This window comes from Pararge aegeria, chromosome 21 (genome assembly GCF_905163445.1).
Source record: "Pararge aegeria chromosome 21, ilParAegt1.1, whole genome shotgun sequence".
In the NCBI taxonomy this organism is placed as follows: domain Eukaryota; kingdom Metazoa; phylum Arthropoda; class Insecta; order Lepidoptera; family Nymphalidae; genus Pararge; species Pararge aegeria.
In genome coordinates, this window is record NC_053200.1 from 11478164 (window position 1) to 11491016 (window position 12853).

General features: G+C 36.4%; 2 protein-coding genes across 2 annotated transcripts; both read right to left on the reverse strand.

Moving 5' to 3' along the window:
• Positions 1-2909: 2909 nt before the first annotated feature.
• Positions 2910-5893, reverse strand: LOC120633232 (spidroin-1-like). The gene is made up of 3 exons (XM_039903386.1): positions 5845-5893; positions 4751-4793; positions 2910-3680 (listed from the first exon to the last, which is right to left on the reverse strand). Exons 1-3 carry the CDS (start codon positions 5857-5859, stop codon positions 3010-3012), a joined length of 729 nt encoding a protein of 242 aa, XP_039759320.1. The 5' UTR covers positions 5860-5893; the 3' UTR covers positions 2910-3009.
• A 3359-nt stretch (positions 5894-9252) lies between these two features.
• Positions 9253-12426, reverse strand: LOC120633442 (feruloyl esterase B-like). Its single transcript, XM_039903650.1, has 4 exons — positions 12412-12426; positions 11487-11520; positions 10618-10647; positions 9253-9620 (listed from the first exon to the last, which is right to left on the reverse strand). The coding sequence occupies exons 1-4, from the start codon at positions 12424-12426 to the stop codon at positions 9253-9255; spliced, it is 447 nt and encodes a 148-aa protein (XP_039759584.1).
• Positions 12427-12853: the final 427 nt, after the last annotated feature.

Consider the following 12853-nt stretch of genomic DNA (forward strand, 5'->3'; position numbering starts at 1 on the left):
GTAAGATTGTAGTATACAAAAGAATTTTATATCATGGTTTTGTTTGAAATTTTTTATACCTAAGGTCCGATTCTAAATTGTTTCTAGGATAATGCTTCGAGGTTTACATTAATGCGTTATTATATTGTTATAATAAAGGAGGCGGCCCATACAAATGCTAGGATTGCATCGTCTTGTTGAAATACTTTATAACTAAACTATGGTTTTATTTTTTCTTGTTATATTTTTATTAAATTCTCACCAGCCGATCGCTCGTTACAATATTTGTGTGTTAGTTCCCTATCCTAAAAGAGACTTCAGATATGTATCTTATTTATTGGTTTAGTGTACACCTTATGCTGAAATGGACCGTCACCTTTATCTAATTTAGACGAATCTATACTATAACTTAAAGTGATTGACATTGGTGCGAAATCCGTTATACAGAAACCTATTAATTATAAATTTGTTTTTATTATAACTTAAAATTTGAAAAATGTGCTGTTAAATGATGTTATTAAATTGAATAATATAATATGGTTAAACACCGTAACATTTCAATTTAACACTACAGTTAGTGGTATATTATTTTTAAATTATTTACCCACATGCGCTGCGCAATTTTGTCTCCAAGTAGAGAAAATGGTCTCCTGTCCGGGCAAGCGTGCAGTCCAGTGGCGTGCACTCCATACATCCACAAAATCACTGCATACCCTAACATTGATATATAACTCGTATAGGAGGAGAATTTATGCCGTTTTATGCAATTTTACTAGTGTATGCATACCCTGGTAAGAAACCCAGTGCACGCCAGTGGTGCACAGTATTTCCAATGGTAATACATAAAATATTTCAGTATACATTGGTTTCTGTACAACCGAATGCGAGCCATTTACGATGAGAGTTCACCTCGATACATTATCATAATTCATAACATTTACGGTGTTGGGTTAATCGCCTTCGAAAAATGCTTTAATGTTAGTCAATATAATATATTTAATTAGATTTTTGTTTTTTATTATTATTATACATATAAATTATAAACTGTATGTGTATATAGTTGTTAGAAGTTGTAAATAAACTAGAACTTTAACATAGTATTTATACAGACAGGTAATGGATACCGTTATTAATATATAGAAACGATGTATGATAACAAACAACTAAATAACTAATAGACAACATCACCAATGGTGCATTTGTTAAAACGTTAAGTAATTTTATTGTCACAATTTACAAAGTAAAGAAATGCACTATACGAGTGGAAACATATTGTTAAAACGCTGTGCTATTATATGACTTATCTTGCTCGGTGGAGCGGTTTAGGAATACCAAAACAGATTTTTTTAGTATTCAAGATATATATATATGAATTGTGATGCCTTACATTCAAAACAACGTAAAAAATATATATTAACATTATATATTGAAATAATAGCAACGGCATTTCACGTTTTGGTAAGTTTTCGATTTGTGTACTTTTTATACTCGTCAAAACAGTCCGTTCTTAAAATATTTTGTTAGAGCACCAATATTATGTAAAAAATAGTTTTTTTATGTGCTGTTATTTTTGTTTTATTTAAATATTTATTGAAAAAGCCTTTAATACTTTGTTTAATTAATGATTATACTGTTTTGTATTAAATGATCACGATTAATGTGGTATTAGGGTGGAGTTTATTTTCTTCAATTGTAATCAAATTGCTAAGCCGTTGCGTTTGATAATGTGTTTCTACCTCAATCCTAATATTTAATGAAAAAAAAATAGAACTAGCAGTCATAGTATAGTTTGGATAAAGCACTGAGGACGTGTATTTTTCTAAAATAAACGTAGATTTTTCTGAGAAAAATGTTTTTATGAATATATTAACTATTGTGCTTTAGATTGAGTTGCCTTTGTTCAATTGACGTTTAAAAGATTGTGAACTGATATCGGAGTATTCTGATGGAAAAGATTATGTAATTATGTAATAAAAAGAATAAATTACTATTGTTTTACCAACGCTCTTGTTTGATTTTGATAATCTTTTTCAAGCCTGCCAGCCTTTTTAGCCTTCTATGGGTGGAGCGCACCTGCATAGATCCCGGACATTGGTGAGCACCATGTGACCAGCAAAATGCACGCAACGCACGCACGTTTGACGCACGCACCTAAGCACGTACAGGATAAGCAACTGTTTAGTTTTACTAGAATCGACCAAGTAGCACATCGAAGACGACGGCCGATCCTGCAACACATCCACTTCGCTCCCCGACCTCAAAGTTGTGTGTTAACAATGCTGTAGCAGCGCCAAACGATTTGATAATATCATTTATCATCAATTGCCTATAACAATTCTCTACTACACTGCTGGACTGCTGGCCTCGCCTATGACGGTTTGCCCATGCTGGGCATTCGGCAGTATCGTAGTAGTAGCACAGAGGATGCTGCTTCGGTTCTCAGTTTTATTGGCTTAGTCACCTCGTACGACCACCGGTAAAATTGAAAATAGCAAACTGCCAGGTAAGAATGAAGCAGGATACAAATGGCGGCCTTATCGCTAAGTAGCGATCTCTGACAGGCAACCTTAGCCTAGTTGTGGAGAACAAGCAGGGCGAGGACGTAACTAATTTAGTTATTGGAGTATATATGTATTATAGGGTCGCGAGTTCGATCCCAGCACGCGATAAATTTAAAATATTACTTGCATCTACGATGAAAGAAAACGTGAGGAAACCTGCACACCTGAGTGTTCTCCATAATGTTCTCAAAGGTGTGTGAAGTCCACCAATCCGCACTGTGCCAGCGTGGTGGACTACGGCCTTAACCCCTTCTCATTGTGAGAGGAGACCCGTGCCCTGTAGTGGGCCGGTAAATGGTTGACATGATGATGAGGATCCTATAGTGTTACAGGTTTGTCAACCCCAGTGGATATAATAAAGAAACGAAATAAACATAATTCAACATTACTTTACTTTTCAAAACTAGCCTTAATTATCTTAAGCAAATCAGTACTAATTACATAGGTATCATTACTTTATTTGTATTTATTAATGCGACTCGTCCGATTCTCCAGAGTCTTCGCTGCTGCCAAACCTGTCGCTACCTTCTCCGCTATATCCGCCATATCCGCCTTGGCCTTTTTGTCCGAATCCGCTTTGGCCATTATATCCGCCATATCCGCCTTGGCCCTTCTGTCCGCTAACTCCGAATTGTCCACCTTGTCCGCCAAATCCACCGTGGCTTTCTTGTCCGCCAAAACCGCCTTGGCTTCCTAGTCCACCAAATCCGCCTTGGCTTCCTAGTCCGCCAAATCCGCCTTGGGTACCTTGTCCGCCAAGCCCGCCTTGGCTTCCTAGTCCACCAAATCCGCCTTGGCTACCTAGTCCGCCGAATCCGCCTTGGCTACCTTGTCCGCCAAATCCGCCTTGGTTACCTTGTCCACCCAGCCCACCTTGGCTACCTAGTCCGCCAAATCCGCCTTGGCTACCTTGTCCACCCAGCCCACCTTGGCTACCTTGTCCACCCAGCCCACCTTGGCTACCTTGTCCGCCAAATCCGCCTTGGCTGCCTTGTCCGCCAAACCCACCTTGGCTACCTAGTCCGCCAAATCCGCCTTGGTTACCTTGTCCCCCAAAACCGCCTTGGCTACCTAGTCCGCCAAATCCGCCTTGGTTACCTTGTCCGCCAAATCCGCCTTGGCTGCCGCCGCTACCATATCCTGTGAAAATAAAGATATGGATTCAATGGGCGTTTACATAGATATCAAATTACTGTAAATATATAATACGTTGGTCTATTTATTAACTTGGTATCATATTATATATTATTCGCTTCAAAGAATTATTGTCATTATAGGGTTACTACTACCACTACTAAAAACGAAGTCATGGTGAAAAAGAAAAAAAATTACCCCTTTTAGTTTCGATAAGCTCGCTCGCTTATGATATCTTTATAACTTATCTATTATATGTTTTCATGTTTATTTCATGTATATTTGTATGTTTTCATGAAATGGATAAACTGAAAAAAACTTGACCAATTTTAAAAATTACGCCTTTGGAAAGCTACATACTCAGCGAGTAATAGGATCATTTATTTTATTCATTACACTTTACGTACACCAAAAATGAATACAGAGCTTAACAACAATAAAGATTAATAAATATTAGGTAGGTACAATAGGCGGCCTTATCGCTTACAAGCGATCTCTACCAGTGGTTTATTTTACTTCAGTTATAATGCTTTCACCCTGAATTAATGGTATATGTAAAGCAAGCCAGAAGAGGACCCGATAAATCAACTCTTAAAGAGTTGATTTATCCGGCTGCACTGACAGAATATATATACAAAATTGCATTTTATTTCGCTCGACGTGATGCGCGTTCAGACATCGTTTTCCGCGATAAAACTTTCAACTGCGGGATGTTCTACGAGGATATAACATTAAAAGAGTTGACGGAAACGCTCTTACGTGCCTTCATCGTCAAGCTATAATAATAGTTTCAAACGGTAAAAATAAAATATTGCGTTTTTTATTACATTTTTGTGGTATTTCGCCGTCATTGTCGCTTAAATCCATTTTTTAATCTTTCAATGAATCTATAAACCATGTTTAATTTTCAAGTTTTGAAGTCATTTCCACTCTAAAAAAATATATCTAAGGTACCACAGCAAAATTTAGGTAGGTTAATGAACTTACGTACGTAGGTAACTGAACTAGTTTAAAGATGCTTGTACCTAATTTCAAAATGGAACGTGCCCGTATTTTAAGAAAAAAAAAATACTAACCTGGGTAAGCCGCTGCAACAGCGACTACTGCCAAAATGAGAATCTGAAACAATTTTATTTTTACTAAGAATCACGTTATTGTGGGAGGTCGTCAAAAGGCGGTAATTACAGCAAAAAAAAAATACAATTTCAGAGACGTCGGTCGTAAGAAATATGCGTAAACTAAAACAAAAGTCTTTCTTCAAGTTTAAAGAAGATATGAAGTGCCAACCCCGCATAGCGCGAGATAAGGGCAAGAAAAAAAAATACAAATTTTTACCGAGAAAAAACTCGGCTTATTAATTTTTTCCTTGAGAATTTTAAAATTTAATTCGCTTTTTATTACTCTTATATTAGTATTTAAACTATAGCATGAATAATTTATTCGTATTCGTAACACGCGTTTTTAAATTTTTTGTCTGTCTGTCCGTCTGTTTGTTTGGCCGGCGATAATTTTCGAAACGGCGCGGTGACTCGCACTGATTGGTAGGAGTAATCAAGCCTTCTATATTAAATAATGATAACTTATTATAGAAGACTGTTGCCCGCGACTTCGTCCGAGTTAATTAAGGTTTTTATTTATATATCCCGTAGAAACCGTTAGTTTTCCCGGGGCTTTTTTGTGGCTTTTATGTACCATCAATAGTTTTCTCAGTGCACGTCAAATAATGAATTTTATAGGCAACAATTTGCTATTAATTATATCGTACTATTTTAATTTACCTAAAAACCTCTATTCTTTTAATTATACCTAGCCTATGTTACTTTAGAATAATTTAGCTGTCCATTGGTAAAAAAGTGAACAAAACATTATAGATACCAACCCGATTTCGAAGTAACTAAAGGCAAGAAAGAACAGTTAGAATTTTGCGATTTAGTTGTGAGCTACATTATGCGCGGGAAACGAGAAACCAGAGCGAAGTCGCGGTAAAATTCTATTTTAATTCACAAAACGTGCTTCTGCTATGACTAATCCATAATTTAAATTTTGCTTTAAAAACAATAATAATCTACCTATTTTCATAACATTTGTAATAGTCACACCTATTTATTTATTAGAGGAATTTTATATTAGATCATAACGGAAATTTTAGATTTTATATATGTTTACTTACCGTGAATTTGTACATATTTACATATATACCAGCGGTCAGTCCACTCCTACGAATTACCTACGTATGCCGATGTTGAGAACAAGTTGCTTATTTATATGGCCAGATGGAAGCGCCGCATAATTATAACTCCTGATAATCGTTTCGCTTTAGTCGTTTAATACTAATTCTTAACTTTTGAGGTTTCTTTTTTTAAGAAATTCTAAACTATAACAATTTTATATTGTCTGAAAGCCCAGCGAGGTTAAGTTTGAATCGCAGCCGCTTTATAAAATTTATTATTTTTAGATTCAATGTACACATTGTTTACATAGCAAGTAATAATAAAGACGTCGCGCCAATAGAATTATAGGTGACAAATCGATTACACAGGCGAAACTACATAGTCTCCAGCACCGATGCAATGTTGCCTGTTTATTGGTTTTTTACCGGATATACTTCGGTGAGTGTGCTTAGAAACTTCATAATCTTGTTCCTCCTTCCCCGTTCTACTACAGAACAGCGAGACACCGTGAGCGGTGGCATCCTTATGTGGTTGATAATCCACCAACACGTACGAAACGTTTTTATCCACGTTTCTGATACGTACCGCTAAGATGACCTGCCACGTATAATTTGAGTACCTTCAAGGCTAGAGTGAATAGGCTTTTTCTAGGCAAGCTTGCTGCAACCTAGACCTCATCATTGCTTTCTACCGGGCATGATTGTCGTCAAGCGCTGGCCTATCTGATTAGGACGGCCGATTGGCGCAGTGGGCAGCACCCTGCTTTCTGAGCCAAGGCCGTGGGTTCGATTCCCACAACTGGAAAATGTTTGTGTGATGAACATGAATATTTTTCAGTGTCTGGGTGTTTATCTATATATTATAAGTATTTATGTGTATTATATTCATAAAAAAATATTCATCAGCTATCTCAGTACCCATAACACAAGCTACGCTTACTTTGGGGCTAGGTGGCGATGTGTGTATTGTCGTAGTATATTTATTAATTTATTATTTGCTGCTGAGAGTGATATTTAATTGCTTAAAGTAATATTATTTCTATAAAATATAAATATATCCTAAAATAAACTATTTAAAACTAAATAAAATCTAAAACGTCCTCAAAACCACCGCAGCGAGGCACAGTTCCTAAGATGCTGGCAGCATTGCCCCTTTGGTTGGCCAAACTAATTCGTTGGCCAATGTAACTGCCCGCTCTAGGATCACCGGTAGACTCGATAACCCTTTTCGATAATTCTTTTAAAAGGGCTCTTGCCTCTGGACCGTGGGGCCCCAAAGTCTCTACTCCAAAAGGTACAACCTATTGCTTAAATAAAAAACAAAAGTATATTATATCTGCGAAACTGTGTTTATTGGTTTTGCTTTCGCGTAGCAACAAAGCTACGGATCGGTGCGATTTTTTGCATAGGTGAGGTTTTCGGCCGGACAGTGAACCTGCTACAATTGTCACTAAGTACTTACCTAGGTACTTAGATTTTTATTAAAATTCCCCTTCATACGGTTTTCACCAATGGACATCAGTGCTTCACAATTCATTAAGGTCTACATTAAATCAATGATTAGGTAGGCTAAAATATAACCATGATTGTAAAATATGATAAGATGAGAGATTTTTGAGATGACAGTTGTGAAAATATTATTAAATAAAATAAAATAAATTTAATACAATTAAATATTAAATAAAATTGTAATTGTAAATATTTCTCAAACGTTGACATCCTCATTCTGTCTGAAGATAGCTATAAAAAGCTATTATTAAATCTCGTCAAGAAAAAGGAAATAATCGCGTTTTTGCCGAGTAGGTATTAAATTACCTAATTAGTTTTTTCTCTGATTATAAATAATTCAGTTTCTTAAGTTAAATGTGTCTACCAGCGATTATGGATGTTGAGGTCTCTGACTGGACGTTGAGGTTCGAAGAGGCTTTATGACGTAGCGTTGTTCGACCCAATGAGGTGGGCAGATAACATTAAGAGAGTCGCTGATAGCCACTGTAAACAAGCGGCCGTAGATTGCGATTTTAGAACTTCCTACAGAAGATCTTTGTCCACCAGTGGACGTCAATCAGTTATGGTTGTTCTCGATTCAATTTAGAAAAATAGTTGTTTATTTATTTAAGAAAACCAACAGTTAATACATTTATTCTTGTCCACGTACTTCTCATTATATATTATATGTATATATTTAAGTAATGAAATATGTATTTTATGGGTATATGTATATATGCACCACCTAACTATTTTCTGTAATTGTTTTTTATCTTCGCTATTGATTGCCTGGAAGAAATCAATCATCAGTTGTTTTGTTATACTTTTCTTTTTGTTCTATGTACTTTTTGTGGTGTGCAATAAAAGTATGTTCATTCATTCTCATTACACACCCGCGGAATGTTGCTAGCTTATAAACTTTTCCCATTTTTCCCATTTTATGTTGAAACGTTTTGAACATTAGTGGTAAAATAATTACTGTCAACTGCTAAATTGAGTGAAATGATTAACCGACTGTTCGAGAAACACTGCTAAAGTGGAGATTTTTGATGCTTCAATATATCGTGTACACTGTTTCTAAGTATATGTTCTTTAGTGTGTGAAGTACAGCTTATGTAACAGGTTTTCACGACGTTCACAAATAGTTTCAAAATAAAATAAGTCACAATTACATTTGTTTAAGTCAATGTACCTGTATACATATATATTTATACAACTGAATATGAACATATATATTTATATAATTGCCAGACTCCCTAACAGGTTAGACTCCATCATAACTTAGTACCAGGTTAGATTGCAGGCAGGACTAACGAGTAGAGAAATAAAAAAAACATGATGAAGATGTTGATATTAGAAAAGAGCAACTGCTGAGTTTCTTGCGTGCTTTTTCTCTGTAAAATCTGCTTTTTAACTGGTGGTTCTCATTTTAAAAGTGGAAAGGAAACGTTTTAAAAGTGCTTTGCTTAGATTTTGCTTAATTCCAATTCTTAATTCTAACTCAAATGAGTTAGAATTAAGAATTGGAATTTAGAATTTGAATTTAGAATTATTAATATAATTTAGGATTCCAAAGACTTGATTAAATTAGGTAAGTTTTATTTTAATACATACGTTGTGTTTGATTATTTTGTGTATAAGATGAATATATTAATTTTCGACGTTTCATTGTATTATTAAAAAAATATATATGTTGATTCCTGGTTCTAAGATGCATACTATGCATAGGTATAGTAAAAACAGCATCGTGAAGTTGATTGCAATCAGCTGTGGACTTCATGATATAATGATGACAATAAGGAACAGGTAAATAATAACGCTATTGTATGTCAGGATATTCTTTTCTTTTATTCTCTTTCCCTACATCGGGCTCTGTACAACAATTCTGTAAGCTTTCCATATCTAGGTTTCTATTATTATCTATTCATCGGAATCGTCTTCACCGTTACCACCTTGTTGGCTACCTGAGTATCTGTCCCCTCCACCGTTAGAGCCCCCCTGCTGGTTGCCCCATTGGCTTTGTTGACCTCCCTCGCCTTGGTTGCCGCCCCCTCCTCCGTTGGATCCCCCCTGTTGGTTGCCCCATTGACTCTGTTGACCCCCCTCGCCTTGGTTACCGTCCCATTCACCATCTTCTCCAGATTCGCCTTGGTTACCATGGTTGCCTTGGTTACCATGGTTGCCTTGGTTACCTTGTCCACTAGATCCGCCTTTGTTACCTTGAATGCCATGGCCACCTTGATTACCATGGCTACCTTGGCCGTTTGATCCGCGTTGTCCAGAGAAATCTACAACAAGTGTAACTTAAAGTTAGTATAGTTTTTGCAGAAACATAAAGTTTTTAGTTTCCGACTAGCGAGTTTAATCTATGGAGTAAATGAATATTTTGTTTAGGCACTATTCACAACAATTAACATTAAATAACCTTAATGTGACTTTAAGCAATTAAAATATCACTTGATTCAATGGTGAAGGAAAACATAGTGAGGAAACCTGCATGCCTGAGAGTTCTTTATAATGTCGACGAGTCTCAAAGGTGTGTGTCCACCAATCCATACTGGGCCAGCATGGTGAACTTCGGCCGAAATCTTTCTCATTGTGGGAGGAGACCCGGTACCGAGTTGATCTTATGATGATGAGACTGAATGTGAATGTAGCATCATAGTTCATCATCTCAATCGTTATCAATCCATTACTGGCCCACGGCAGGGCTCAGGGCCCTCTCAGAATGAGAAAGGTTTTTATGTATCTTGTTGTCGGGCCACTTGGCTGATGCATTTCTACCATTCAGGATCTTTTGTACTCGCTAGGCAATAGTCCACCATTGGTGAAATTCGAACTGTGTGTGCGAATTCTACCAATTCGCACTTGCGCAGAGACAATGAAGATCTCTCAGGCGTTCAGATTTTCCTATGATGCTTTCCTTCACCATTGAAGCAAGTGATTTACTGTATAAATTTATAACGTAGATAACTCTGAAAAGCGAGAGCTGCGTGCCCCGGAATAATCCCTCCCTCAATCCCCCCTTAATCCTCCTTCCCTTACGGATCAATCGGTCCCTTCAAATGGTACTGGTTATAATTACAGAAGAGTACAAAAAATATATGCTTAAGTATACTCAGGAACAAGAATAAAGTACAGACAATTTTTAAACTGGACTGCTTTTGAAAGCAACACCCCGAAGACTACTATGTTTTCGGGGTGGTGCTTTCAGAAACTCAAACAGTGTCATAAGCTTCATAATATTATGGGTTTCATAGTATGAAATTTGTCTTGATTTCTTACCTCCGCCTTTGTTGCCGCTGTTGCCGTATCCTGATAAACAAAATTCAAGATAAAGTTACAAGTTTCCAGATAAAACTGCTCTTTTAAATCTTAAAACAGTGGAATCGTTAATCTGTTATGAAAGAGCCTCAGTAATTTTTGGCTTACCAAAATATTAAAAACATTTGACAATATGCTAGAACTCGAAGTACCTTACTATAGCATATTTCGAAATTGAGGCCTCCAAATACAGGTTGTTTCAAATTCAAACTTAAAAGGAGGTCTTAGCCTATTGGTTTGTAATTAAATTGAGATAACAAAGGAATTTAATAATATTTAGAATTTATAACATTAGCTAGAATCGGCCTCGTATACATATCATAGATATCGTGCAGAGAATTCTACACACCACCTACCACACTAGTGCAGTAATGAACGCTGCTGGAAGGTTCGATCGCCGAACGCAGGGTGATTATGGGAATTATACTTTCCGAGCTTTCTCTCGTCTGGTATACGAGTCTTTGGCTTGACTTGCCAAGTTACCTTTCCAGTACCTACCGTGTAGAAACCTATTAGGGGTATGTGTTTTATCCAACATCCACTCCACAAATAGGTTAGCTCTCTACAATCTTAGACTGCATCAGCCCTACCTATACGGGAAATTGCAGTCAAGAGCTAACGTAGTAGAATTAAAAGAAACGCTCTGAACGAACGACTTTGCGCTGCTTGTGTTCAGTGGCTCTGTAAACTTAGTCTCGGATCTACCATCGCGTTTATAGGTGCATGGCCGCCATTCCAGTACCTATGAACGCCAGCGTCCATCGGTTTCATAATGACACAATGTGCTACGAGTATGTATTAGGTATTATAATATTAAAATTTCTACGTACCGGCCACTACGGCGACTAAGGCTAAAACGACGATCTGAAAGAAAGAAAAACTTCCATTATTTAAATGACCTAGATGTAATAATTGTGGCAAGAAATATTTGCTTGGAGATGTAGATAGTCGATGTGACGGACCAATGAACCTGAGCAGCAAGTAGAAGGAGAAGAATTCAATTTCAATAAATTCTTTATTCATGTAGGTCTATAACAGGCACTTACGAAGCATTCATACAAATATGTTTACATAATAATTGTGAGTTGATGGTGATAATAACGTTCGCCAAATTAAACAAAAAGCTACATGGGTTCCAAACGCACCCTAGTCTAAGAAAAACCCACAGCATACTAAGTCGGGTAATGTTTATAGAATTATACTTGTTTTACTTAAATCCACATACATAATACGGTAGACAAATAATAGAACCCGAAAATGCATTTAAAGTGAATGAATACGTACTTCTTCATAATAACGGTATTTTTTTTTGCGTTAAATAAAAAATAGAATCTACAGACTGAGACTTTTTAATTGATACGAGTACCTAAAATATAGACTCTTTATTATTTCTTTGTGTCTTCTGTCATACTATCCGCTATGTTAGATTTATTGTGACCCCGCTTCGCCTAGGTTGCTTGGGAGGTATCCAACGACACCTTATTTATTACCATCGGCTTAAGGGGGGTGGCACAAAATTTGGCATTGGACAACAAAGACAGGTTACCATAGATTGTAATCTTTAGATTATATAAATATAATCTTATACCAGATGTGATGTAATATATATATACATATGACTTTGGCCTTCCTCGATAAACAGACTATGTAACTCAAAAATATATCATTTTCGCCAATCAAACCAGTAGTTCCTAAGATAAGCGCGTTCAAACAAACGAACTCTTCAGCTTTACAAAATTAGTATAGTTAACTTACCGTGAATTTGTACATATTTGCAAACACAAGCGGTATGTCTATTAATTTCGAGAATTGTGCTTAAATTTCCATCTCATCGCCTTTATATGGGTTGACCATAAGGTGCAAAGCTTATTCCGATTTCATCAAATTTTTTAATCTCCTTGAAACTTTTTAATATCCTTAAAGTTAAAGGTATTTACAGAACTCTGACATTTTGTATATCATCTGCATTCTTGTTCGTGCTTCATTACTTTGTAAACCTTAAACTTGAGTAGGTACTTGGCTGTACCTGAAGCATTTATACATTGCTTTCATTCGGGTCACTTCCTGATTTCAGGCTTCACCGCGCTTTGTCGGGTTTTGACGCTTTTGACTTAAAATTTTGAAGTCCTCAGCTTGCCAGCCAAATTAAAATTGGGTCAAACTGTGGATGCCCCATGTAACGGTCCTATTTGACGGA